We start from the raw sequence: 12,489 nt of genomic DNA on the forward strand, positions 1-12,489 counted from the left end.
ATTTTTTTTTTTTTTTTTTTTTTTTTTTTTTGTTTATTTTACTAGAAAATATATCTGATATTTTTCATTTATATTTAAAAATTTTTTTTTTTTTTGTTTTATTAGTCTTATTAACAAATATAATTGATAATTTTCATTTATATTTGAATATGCATATATTTTAATAATGAAGTGCAAAATTGCACTGAAAATTTGACTGAATTTGCTTATCGTATTATTATTTTTATGATTTAATTTTTCTTCTTTTTTTTTTCTTCTTTTTTTTTTTTTGTCTTTTTTTTTAATGAACATAGGAAAATTAATTTTTTTGCTTTAATTTTTGTATAAAATTTCTTAAGCAACTAACAAATTCATTTATTCCTATTGCGTATTTTGCGCTTATAAAAAAGATGGAAACATTATTATCATATGTTTTTATTTCATTAAATGAATCTTCAGCTTTCTTTATATTTTCTTTAAAGTTTATATCACATTTATTAATAACAACAATATATGGTTTCCGATAAATCTTTTCATCTTTTTTCATTTCCTCTCTAAATAAAAAAAAAAAAAAAAAAAAAATGTTCGTTTAAGCATATATTTGTTTATGTATCATTATTATCTTTTATAACTTTTCTTATATATCTATTAAAAATTTTAAGAAAATATATATACAAACATATATTTATTTTCTATATATATTAATTATTGTAACATATTAAATTCGAATTCACATAAAAAAATACCTAATATTATAAAACTGGGTAATCAAATTATGGTTAAAATCAAGAACAATAACAATTAAATGTGTTAATTCTAAATATTTAAATAAATTTTGGTTAATATAAAATGTAGATATATTTTCTTCATTTTTATTTTTTCTTAAATCATCATTACAATTAAAAAAATCAGCTACAGATATTTGAAAATTGTCTTTAAAATAAATTTTTTTTAATATATATAAATTATTAACTGTGTAAATTTTATGAGTAATTAATGATAACAAAGTAGATTTTCCTGATTTACTATAACCAATAAAACAAATATCACTTATACATTTACAAACAATTTTTATATAACTAGTTTCGCCTTTTTCTCCTTTTTCATATGAAAAAGTATCCTTCATATTATTTCCCTTACCTCCTACTCCTCCTCTTGAAAGTAATATACAATCATTATTTTCATTTAAAAGTCCTAAATATATTTCTTTTGTTATTTTTTTATCAAAGTTCATAATTTCTTTTAAAATATGATTATTTCTTTTAATATATACTGGATCATTCTTTTTTAAAATATTATAAACATTTTCTTCGTAATTCGAGCTATAATTAATCGCACTTTCATTCAAATTTTTTTTTATTAAATTATTATTATTCATTGATTCTTTATTCATAGAACTGTTAAGTCTTTGTATTATTTTTCCACTTATTCTGTCATTATCAAAAGTGTTATGATTATTTAATTCTTTGTTTTCAGAAATATCATTTTCTGAATGGTTATTTAGACTTTCTTTTTTCGAGGAATTTACGTTACTATTATCATCTGTATCTGGAAAAAGTTTATAAACATGGCATATTTTATTTAAATAAATAAAAATGTTACTTCCACATTTTCCCCTTAATTGATTTGACTTTCCTTTTTCTCCATTTGTTGCAGATAAAACGCATGGTAATTCGTTCAAATTATTAATATATAGGTGTTTATTTAAATCATTTTTATTTGCTTTTTTTGATTTCTTTTTTTGTCTATCTATGTTTAAATAACATAAATAAATACTACCACCATTTCCTCCTTTACCACCATTAGGTAATCCTAATACCCCGAAAACTTTTCTTTTGTATTTTTTAAAACTTATAGTTCCATCTCCTCCATTCCCACTTACACATTTAATAATTCTTTCACTTTCATAAAAAATGGTTTTATTTTTATTCAATTCATATAAATCATTTTTCGTATTCATTAAATTACTCTCTTCTTTTTTTAATTTATCTTTTTCTTTCTCTACCTTTTTTTTTTTTTTTATTAAATCATCATACACTTTTACATTTTTATTTTTCAATGTATCAACTATTTTTATACTATAAAAATGTTTCTTTTTTTCAAATATACTATTTCTTAAACGTAAATTATTTTTTTTCAGCAAAATTTCATTTATAGATTTAAAAAAGTTTACCATTTGAAAATATAATCATTTTTTTTTTTTTTAGCATCTTAATAAATTCATATAACTTTTAAAAATGGTAAAAAAAAAAATTTATTTTTTTTTTTTTTTTCTTTTTTTTCTCATATAGTACTTTTTTTAATATAAAAGTATCTTTGTATTATACATTTTTTTTATATAAATAAATAGTTTTACTAAAACTTATTTTTAAAGATCTCTCCTTTTTTTTTTTTTTTTTTTTTTTTTTATAAAGAACATTCATTTGGTAAGAATAATTTTATGAAACTTCCATTTATTATATTTTCCCTTTTTAATTTCTTTTTTTTTTTTTAATATTCCTAAATTTACCTAATAAGTTAATTTTATTTTAATGAAAAGTTTTCACTGCTTTTTTTATTTTTGTAATTTATTTTTAACAAGTAGAAAAAAAACTTTTTATAACTTAAAAGTAAATAAAATTAGTAATTTAAGAAATATTAAAATATACAATAGCAATGATAATTATAATTATTTAGAAAAAAGCAGAAATTGTGAATATGAAGAAATATTAGATGAAATAATTAATGAATATGAGGAAGAAAAAAAAAAAAAAGAAGAAAATAATAAAGAAGTAGATAAAAAAACTACTAATTTACATGAAAATTTAAATAACAATGTAAAGAAAGATTGTGATTCTGATAATAAAGAATATAAAAAAAGAGACGAAATTATAAGAATTGAACAACAAAAGAAAAATAATATACTAAATTTATGCAATTTAAATTATGATTTATTAAATATTTTATTAAAAAAACAACTGGAAGAAAATAAAATTGATGATGAAAAAGATAATAATTATAATAAAATTAGTTTATTTTTAGAAGTTCAAGCGAAAACTAGAAATAAAAAAGTATATATTGATGATAGTATAGGTAGGTATTTTTTAAATATTGATGATAATTTTATTAATACGATTTCTGAACGGGAATTACATGTTTTAAAAAATGAAATATACAAAAATATTATATACTTGAAATATAAGTATTTAAAAAGTTATAAAAGCACCATTCATGATTTAAAGAAAATAAAAGAAAAGAAAACAGAAGAAATAAATAAACACGTTTCACTAGTTCATGAAGATGATAATTGTGAGGAAAAGGTTAATAAAAATGATGACAGCAATTATACAGAATACAATAGTAATGAATCTAGAATAAGTAAAAATATTGATGATGAAAATAATAGTTATACTAATAAAATAAACAAAGTTTCCTTGAATGATGTAAATAGTGATCATGATAATCTTAATAATTTAGAAGAAAATAATTATAATTTAGAAAAATTAGATAAAGAATTGTCTATTGAAAGTATTAAAGAAATAATAGATGTAAAACAAAGGCTATCAATTCTAAATAAAAATTTTGATAATTTGAAAAACTTGAATATAGCTAACATTTTAAACAAGAACAATTTTTTAAATGATTTAAAGATTCACAATTTTAATTTTCATAATTATAATTGCTCTTTATTAAGTAAATCTATGAAAAATTTTGTTAAAAAAATACATAGAAATGATATATCAGAAGATAATAAAATAAAAAATAATAATGAAATAAATGCTATAAATAAAAATGAAAAAAATAATTCTTTCTCTAAAGAGGAGGAAAGCGATATTATAAAAAATATTGAAAATAATTTCTCATATATATGTATACCAAAATTAAATGACCATAATTTTTTTAAAAGAAAGAGTAAATCAATAATTATAAATTTATCAAACCAAATTGATGATGAAAATAAAAATTTACCTAAAATTAATGAATTAAATGTTGATACAAATAAAGGTGTACTAATATTAAGCGGAAACGAGAAAAATTTAAACATCAGTGTAAGAAATATATGTGATAAGATATCTTACTTATCTCAAAGTTTTACTATTTATCCACATATAAATTATAATGAAAATTTTTCCAAAAACAAGATGATTATTATTAGAATACTTATGCTAATGCTATTTTACTTCAATATAAAGAATTTGTATGTTATTTGTTTAGATAACAAAAGTACCAAATTTTTTTATGAATTTATGAATAATAATGATGACAATTTATTATTGAATTTCTGTAAAAATAAGAAAGAAGAATTTTTATTTGCTAATTTAAATAAAATTAAATTTTCTCATGTTTTTAACAGAAATTTTGTGCCATTATTTTCTATAAATAATATTTTTAAAAATCATGTCTTTATGATGAACAAAGAAGAAAATATTTTTGATATTAATTTTTTTAAAAGATCATGTTTATTCATATTTTTAGATGAATGTAATAATAAAAAAAATCATGTAATATCTACATCCGTTCAACATTTTTTTTATTATAAAAAATTTGATTACCCATTCATATACAATATAGATAAAAATTATTCATTACAAACATTAGAAAAATTTAATGAAATTTTATTATATATTACAACATGGATAGATATATTTCACACTAGTGAGGATGATAATGATATAAAAAATGATGAGGAACTAACAGATGGAGACATTGAACATAATGAGGGAGATGATGAAGATGATGAAGATGAAAATTCTGAAATTCTAAATAATAATAACGGTGAAAAGGATGATGAAAATAATGATGAAAATAATGATGAACGAGAAAGTTATTTTGGAGAAAATATTGACAATAATAAAGAAAATGAAGATTATTAAGAAACGAAATGCAGTATGAGAAAACATGAAAGTTATAAAAACAAACAAATAAATATAAAATAATTTTAAGAAAAGTATATTCTTAATGTATTATAATAGAAAAAAAAAAAAATAAATAAATAAATAAATAAAATAATAGAGGAGAATTATCATATGTGTAATATATAAATTATAGAGGAAATTTTATTATTCATATATATATATATATATAATTAATTTAATTATTATATATATTAAAAACATAATAAGTATATACATTTTTTTACTTAAATTGTTTTATATTATTTTTTTTAAATCCACATTTGTACTTCTTTATTATAAAAAGAACAAGTAAAATAAATTTTTTTTTTTTTTTTTTTATTCGGAATATCAATGGCATCAATTCCGTAAGTTAATTCATTATTATTCGTTACACCCTTTTTAAAAATAAATTCTGTAAAAGTCATATAAAAAAAAAAAAGTAGTAAAATGTAATTGTGAATATATAAAATTATATTGTTTTTATTAAAAATAAATACTTAATATTTTTTTTATTATTTGTTTTATCTTTTTTTTATATTAATATACCATCATTTATTTTCTTAAAAACTTTTGCTCCTCCATCACAAGCTGCAACTAATAATTTGTTTAATTTTTTATTTCTGTTAAGAAAAAAAAAAAAAAAAAAAGAAATTTTAATATATAATTTTAAATATTTAGTAAGTATGTTTTACTTATATAAAAACTTAAGTCTCCATATGGATGAATTAACGTCAATTATTTGTAAAGGGTCACATATATTTCGTAAATCAAAAATACGAATTTTATTATCATATCTAATAAAAAACAAAAAAAAAAAAAATAATATAATAAATAAAAAAAAATATATATATATATATATTGTTTTCATACGATCCTGTATATAATAGATTATTAACAATTTCGAAATTGACTGAAGTAACACCTTGAGAATGAGATCTATAATAATAAAAAAAAAAAAAAAAGACACAAAAGATTACCCATATATATATACATATTTTTAATTAAATTAATATTTTGATATTTGTTTAAAATATAAATACTTAATTTTTTAATTATAAATTACATAAATTTACTTTTTATTTTTTTGAACAAAATTGTCAGTTCTTAAGTCCCATATAATAAATGAACAATCATCAGAGCCTTCAATTAAAAAAAAAAAAAAAAAAAAAAAATGCATTTTTTAAAAGAAATGATAAAAATATTAAAAAAAAAAAAATAAAAAAAATTTAAACCTGTTGTTATTATATCTTTACTTCCGTTAAATGTGCATGACCATATATGATATTCATGACCTTTCCTGTANAAAAAAAAAAAAAAAAAAAAAAAATGCATTTTTTAAAAGAAATGATAAAAATATTAAAAAAAAAAAAATAAAAAAAATTTAAACCTGTTGTTATTATATCTTTACTTCCGTTAAATGTGCATGACCATATATGATATTCATGACCTTTCCTGTATTTATAATTTTTATTTTTCATAAATATAATAATTTAAATAAAATATATTATATATTTATATATATATATATATATATTTTTTTTTTTTTTTATTTATAACCATAATTTTTTTTTTATTCCATCAACGAGATAACAAATATCACCATTACTAAAAGTAACACATATTGCTCTAGAAATATATTTAAAAAAAATATAAAAATAGTAAAATATAAAAATTGTAAAATATTAATTTATATGTATTTTTAATGTTTTGTTTATTTATTCATTTTTTTCTTTTTAATTATAACTCAGTTTTGTTATCAAAAGCTTCGAATGATAATCCTAAAGAATAATTAATGTAAAAGAATTTAAAAAAAATGCTATTTTTATCAATATAATATTAAAACATGAAACCTGAATTATTTTCTTCATCTTTTGTTTGAATTAATTTTTCATAATTTCCCTTGTTTACATCTGATAAATAAAAACCATTAACACATACACTTCCTAATAATAGATTCTACCAAAAAAAAAAAAAAAAAAAGAAAAGAAAAAAAAAAGAAATTAATAATTTTCATATAATTAAAAATTTATTTGAATACTTCATTTGAAAAAATATAATTAGATTGAAGAACTCCACTATGAAAATTTATATTTTTCTCATAACTAAGAAAATAATCTCTAAAAAGAAAATTAAAAATAAGTATAAAAATAAGAATAAAAATAAGAATAAAAAATTCATTTATATTTTCATTAAATTAGAAAAGAAATTTAGTTAGTTATTCAAGATTTTATTTTATACATATCAGAGTTATCATTTTCACTTATATTTTCCGTAAGTCTAAATAAATATATTTTTCCTTTTTTTTTTTGCTTATTATTTTTATTATTATTTTTAAGCTGATATGTTGAAACTGCAGTTAAACCAAAAGTATCACTAAATTTATCTACAAAAAAAAAAGAAAAAGGTAGAAATAATATTCGTATATATTAATGTGACTATTATTTCAAATTATGTACAAATTTTTCGTTTTCACCATCATAATTTAACAAGGCACAACTAGGAAAAATACAAATGTCATCACAACAGTATTTCAAATTATATTTTATCATTTTTATAAATTTTTCATTTATTACAAAAAAAAAAAAAATATACATATATCAATAAATAGGTATTTTCAGAAATTTTTTGTTATGCATAAAAATTAAATGTATAAAAAAAAAAAAAAAAAAAAAAAAAAAAAAAAAAAATGTACATTTTAAGATTTTTATACAAAAAAATTTTGATTAGATAATTTAATTTTTTTTATTATTTTTTTCATTATTCCTTTAGTAATTAAGTATTATTCTTATCTAACATTTTTACGAATATTTTTGCAACTTTTTAAATTAATGTAAATATAAATAAGAAAATACGAATAAAAATAAGAATAAAAATATGAATAAAAATATGAATAAATTTTAATTTTAATGAAATCATATTTAATTATTGTATTCCTCATACTTTTAAAAATATGTTTTTCTTTCATCATTAAAAAGAATAAGATTTTAATTTATGACAAAAATTTTATTTGGAGAAAATCGAAAAAGAAAAAAGAAATTTCTTGTAATAGGATTAAGCTAGTTCAAAATGAAATAAATAAAGACTGCATAGATATAAATACAAAAAAAATTGACGATAATAATTATGAAGGAAAAAGTGAAAAATTTATAAATGCAATTAAAGAAGAAGATTATAATTATTTATATTTATATCATATATACAAAAAGGTTAAAATAATTAAAAAAGAAAAATATATTTATAATCCAACAAAGTATGAATCTGTTAGATCATATATAAAAAGAGAATTAAATGAATGTTTAGATGTAAATACTTCTTCTTACATTTTCAAAATTTCAGAATTTTATTCAAAGAATATTTTAGATGTTTCAGTCTATGTTAATGAAATTACAAATATTCTTAGCTTTTTTACTTTTAATAGTTCTTATAACTTGCAATCTAATGAAAATAAAAATATTGATTATAAAGATATAAAGGATAAAAATTATAATAATGAAGATTTTTTAGAAATGAACAATTCTAGTATTAAAGGAAATTCTAACAACCAAAATAAATTAGACATTTGTAATGATTCTATTAAAGAAATAAATAATAATATTAATAGTACTGGTAAAAAAGAAATTAATATTTATGATCATTTAGGTGATGTTCTAAATAATGATAAGAATATTTCTAATCAACTAATTGGAAAATATAAAAATAAATTCTATAATAATGAGACATCTAATTTATATAATGAAAAAATAAATAATTTACAAGAAAATTTTAATGAGGAAGAAAATATATTTAAAAAATTAAATGAAAGTCAATCAAAAACAAAAATAACTAAATTAATAAATAGAGATGAAAAATATAAATCTTTTTGTTTTTATTTTTTTAGACTAGTTGATTCTATTAGTGGTCTTTTTTGCTGTTTAGGAAAAAGAAGAAAAAGAGAAGAATTATATAATTTTTTACAAAATTTAAAATTAATAGATAAAGTAAAAAATTATAATATAAATGATATATGTTTCAGTAGTGACTTTATGATTTATATAATTAGATTAACGAAATACAAAGACATGAATTTTATATGTTCTTTAAAAAAATTAAAAGTATATAAGTTAGAAGAGATAAAAAAAATTTTTCTTAATTGCTTACATGATAATCTTTTAGATATAAATTATTTAAAATATTTGGAATATGAGTTTATAAAAAAAGAACAACAAAAAAAACAATCTGAAAACAAAATTATTTTAAACGTTGAGGAATTTGATAAAAATCTAGAAAACAAAAATATTAAAAACATTAACTACGATAGCTTAAATGAAATGGAAAAAGAATATAATAATTTATTAAAGAAATATTCTAAAGAAAAGGTAATTAAAGACAATTTATATTACAATGAAAATGATCTAAAAAATATAATAAATGATATTTTAAATAAAAATGTGTTTATTAAAAAAAAAAAGAAAAAGAAAAATAATAAAGTGGAAAAACACCATATCTTTGCAGTTAATATATACGAAATAGAGAAAGAACGCTTATGCGAAATATTAAAAAAATACAATATAAAAACAGATAATATTAATAATTTATTAAATAAAATGAATAATTTACTTAACTCTTATTGTATTAATATAAACATTCAATTAAAATTAGTTAATAATAATATAGAACTAGATAATAAAAAAGATAACGAAAAATCTATAAAAATAAATAATAGTGTATTAGAAGATAAGGATAATAAACAAAATAACGAAAAATATATAAAAATAAATAATAGTCTATTAGAAGATAAGGATAATAATTCTAAAAAAAAGGAAGAGGAGGAGAAAAATGAAAAAGAACAAATTCTTACTACTAAAACAATTGATCTTAGTGATGTATCTTTATCAGGTATTAAAGATTACATTTTATATAAAAAAAATGAAGAAAAAAATTTGAAAAATGTTACTGATGAAAGAAAAAGTGAAAGTGAAAGTAAAAGTGAAGGAGAAAGTGAAGATGAATATATTTTTAAATATTTTGATATATATCCAAAACAAGATTCATTAATTTTCGAATTTAATAAATCATTTTTAAATGAACATGAATTTTTGACACATAATAACAATATCAATAATCAAGAATTAAAAGAAGAAACGTTAGTTAATTTGGAAGAAATAAAACAAACAAACTACAATTTTAAATATGATAATCAAAACATAGACAATAAATTAGATAAAAATATTGATGAAAATATTAATGAAAACTTTGATGAAAATATAAGTGAAAACTTTGATGAAAATACAAATGAAAATATAAATGAAAACTTTGATGAAAATACAAATGAAAATATAAATGAATACTTTGATGAAAATATTGATAAAAACATTAATGAAAACTTTGATGAAAATACTGATAAAAAAATTGATGAAAATATAAATGAAAACATTGATGAAAACTTTGATAAAAATATTAATGAAAACTTTGTTGAAAATATAAATGAAAACTTTGTTGAAAACACAAATGAAAACTTTGTTGAAAATACAAATGAAAACTTTGATGAAAATATAAATGAAAAATTTGATAAAAATATTGATGAAAACTTTGATAAAAATATTGATGAAAATATAAATGAAAACTTTGTTGAAAATACAAATGAAAACTTTGATGAAAATATAAATGAAATCTTTGATGAAAATACTGATAAAAACATTGATGAAAATATAAATGAAAACTTTGATGAAAATATAAATGAAATCTTTGATGAAAATATAGATAAAAACATTGATGAAAATATAAATGAAAACTTTGATGAAAATATAAATGAAAAATTTGATAAAAACATTGATGAAAATATAAATGAAAACTTTGTTGAAAATTTAAACGAATTAAATAAGTGTGATGATGAAGATTTAGACAAATATTGCGAAAATACCAAAAAAAAAAAAAAAATAAATAAAAATGATAGTGAAATAGAAAAATTAAAACTTTATATTTATCATAAAAAAGAGAAAAAATATAGATACAATTTTGAGAACGTTTTTGCAGATAGTTTTGAAAAAAAAATGAAAATCTTATTATTTATTCTAAAGAATGAAAATATGAAAAAAGTTATTGTATGCGTAGATGAAAAAGAGAGAGAATTAATCAAAATGAAATGTAAAATTGAAAAATTAGAATATGATGATATACTAAGTACTTCAAAAAATGTAAAACATTATATAAATAAAGAAAAATCATATAAAAATTCATGCTTCATTTTTATGAATGAAATATATAATACATTAGAATTAAGAAAAATAGTAGGCAATTTATCAGAACGAAATGATAATAATGAAATATGTTTTTATCATTTTGCAGATAATATTCAAAAAGCTGCAGTCTTTAAAAAACTATTTTATTCCATTACACAAAATGAAGATAATTATTTATTTTATCTCAAATCTAAAAATAATAATAAAGTTAATAAAAAAGACTTAATTAATAGTAAGAATAATGCAAATAATAAAAAAATAAATGATCATACATATACATCTTATAATAAAAAAAAAAAAAAATTATCTAAAAGTGAAGAAAAATGGATATCATTTAGGAGAAGAACATTGAAAAAAATTGATGAAATGAAAAAAAAAGCAGAATTAATAAAAAAAAAAAAAGCAGAAAAAAGAGATATGAAAATAAAAAAAATTGTTGCAAAGTTAAAATCTAAAGAAAGGAAATTAAAATAATTTTTATGATTTAAAAAAATTTTATACTTAAAAAATTATTGTTTAAAAAAATTGTATTATATTTTTATATTAATTTTAATAATTTAAGATATTATGAATATGTATTTTCATTTATTTTATTTCATTTTTTCAAGCATTTCTTTAAATAATTCTTCAGCTTCTAATTCTACAAAAAATTTATATATAAATTGACATTTATTATTTGATTTCGTATTTTTTAATTATATATTTCTATTTTTAATGATTTTTCTTTTTTTTTTTTTTTTTTTAAACTGTCTAATTTTTTCTAATATATTTTGATCTTATTTGACTTTTTTTTTTTTTTTTTTTTTTTTTTTTTTTTTTTTTTTTTTTTTTTTTAAGAACCTTCATTTTTTCTTTTAATTAATACTTTATTTTGTAAGCAGTCATATATTTCAAAACATAAATCATTAGTACATTTTTCTTTTATAACTATTCCTAAAAATGATTTTTTTTAAAAATATTTATTTTTGTCTTATTAATTATATTTATATATTTTACTTTTTTTAATAATGATATATTTTTATGAAATACCTTTTAAATAAAATGAAATAATATCTTTTAACTTTTCAAATATAGAACAATATCGATAGTCATACAAAATTTCTATGTCTCTATTAAAAAGGAAATCATTATTTTTTATTATTTTACTATAACTTCCAATTCTTTTCATTTTAAAATAAGGATATTTTAGTATTCTATGTTTATGAATCATATCATTTTCACTAACATTTCTAATTTTTTTTATTCTAGTTCTATCTCTATGAAGTTAAATAATTATAAATACATATATTAATAAAATAATTAAAAAAGAAATTCATAAAATCCTTTTCTTTTTTTTCCTTTTTATTATCATTTTTTTTTCCATTTTATTATCTTTTTTTTTTTTTTTTTTTTTTTTTTTTTTTTAACATTTTTGGGTT

General features: G+C 17.0%; 5 protein-coding genes across 5 annotated transcripts in view; 2 read left to right on the top strand and 3 right to left on the bottom strand.

The window, feature by feature from the left end:
* Window positions 1-298: 298 nt before the first annotated feature.
* Window positions 299-2,155, bottom strand: PGAL8A_00136300 (GTP-binding protein, putative; the record flags this gene model as incomplete). The annotated part of the gene is made up of 2 exons (XM_028674895.1): window positions 299-533; window positions 726-2,155. 2 exons carry the CDS (start codon window positions 2,153-2,155, stop codon window positions 299-301), a joined length of 1,665 nt encoding a protein of 554 aa, XP_028526480.1.
* Window positions 2,156-2,510: 355 nt separating this feature from the next.
* Window positions 2,511-4,832, top strand: PGAL8A_00136400 (conserved Plasmodium protein, unknown function; the record flags this gene model as incomplete). The annotated part of the gene is made up of 1 exon (XM_028674896.1): window positions 2,511-4,832. One exon carries the CDS (start codon window positions 2,511-2,513, stop codon window positions 4,830-4,832), a length of 2,322 nt encoding a protein of 773 aa, XP_028526481.1.
* Window positions 4,833-5,122: 290 nt separating this feature from the next.
* PGAL8A_00136500 (conserved protein, unknown function) lies at window positions 5,123-7,402 on the bottom strand (the record flags this gene model as incomplete). Its single annotated transcript, XM_028674897.1, has 12 exons — window positions 5,123-5,265; window positions 5,400-5,473; window positions 5,546-5,647; window positions 5,724-5,789; window positions 5,927-5,993; window positions 6,086-6,150; window positions 6,411-6,479; window positions 6,598-6,631; window positions 6,704-6,809; window positions 6,892-6,970; window positions 7,092-7,236; window positions 7,327-7,402. The coding sequence occupies 12 exons, from the start codon at window positions 7,400-7,402 to the stop codon at window positions 5,123-5,125; spliced, it is 1,026 nt and encodes a 341-aa protein (XP_028526482.1).
* Window positions 7,403-7,759: 357 nt separating this feature from the next.
* PGAL8A_00136600 (conserved Plasmodium protein, unknown function) lies at window positions 7,760-11,545 on the top strand (the record flags this gene model as incomplete). The annotated part of the gene is made up of 1 exon (XM_028674898.1): window positions 7,760-11,545. The coding sequence occupies one exon, from the start codon at window positions 7,760-7,762 to the stop codon at window positions 11,543-11,545; it is 3,786 nt and encodes a 1,261-aa protein (XP_028526483.1).
* A 116-nt stretch (window positions 11,546-11,661) lies between these two features.
* Window positions 11,662-12,489, bottom strand: part of PGAL8A_00136700 (conserved Plasmodium protein, unknown function) — a gene marked incomplete at both ends in the record, with an annotated part of 1,954 nt that continues 1,126 nt past the window's right edge. The window contains 3 exons of the mRNA XM_028674899.1: window positions 11,662-11,711; window positions 11,912-12,004; window positions 12,101-12,327. Coding sequence (XP_028526484.1) covers window positions 11,662-11,711; window positions 11,912-12,004; window positions 12,101-12,327 — 370 coding nt within the window. The remainder of the gene's footprint in view (window positions 11,712-11,911; window positions 12,005-12,100; window positions 12,328-12,489) is intronic.

Source organism: Plasmodium gallinaceum, assembly GCF_900005855.1.
Source record: "Plasmodium gallinaceum strain 8A genome assembly, contig: PGAL8A_v1_65, whole genome shotgun sequence".
Taxonomy (NCBI): domain Eukaryota; phylum Apicomplexa; class Aconoidasida; order Haemosporida; family Plasmodiidae; genus Plasmodium; species Plasmodium gallinaceum.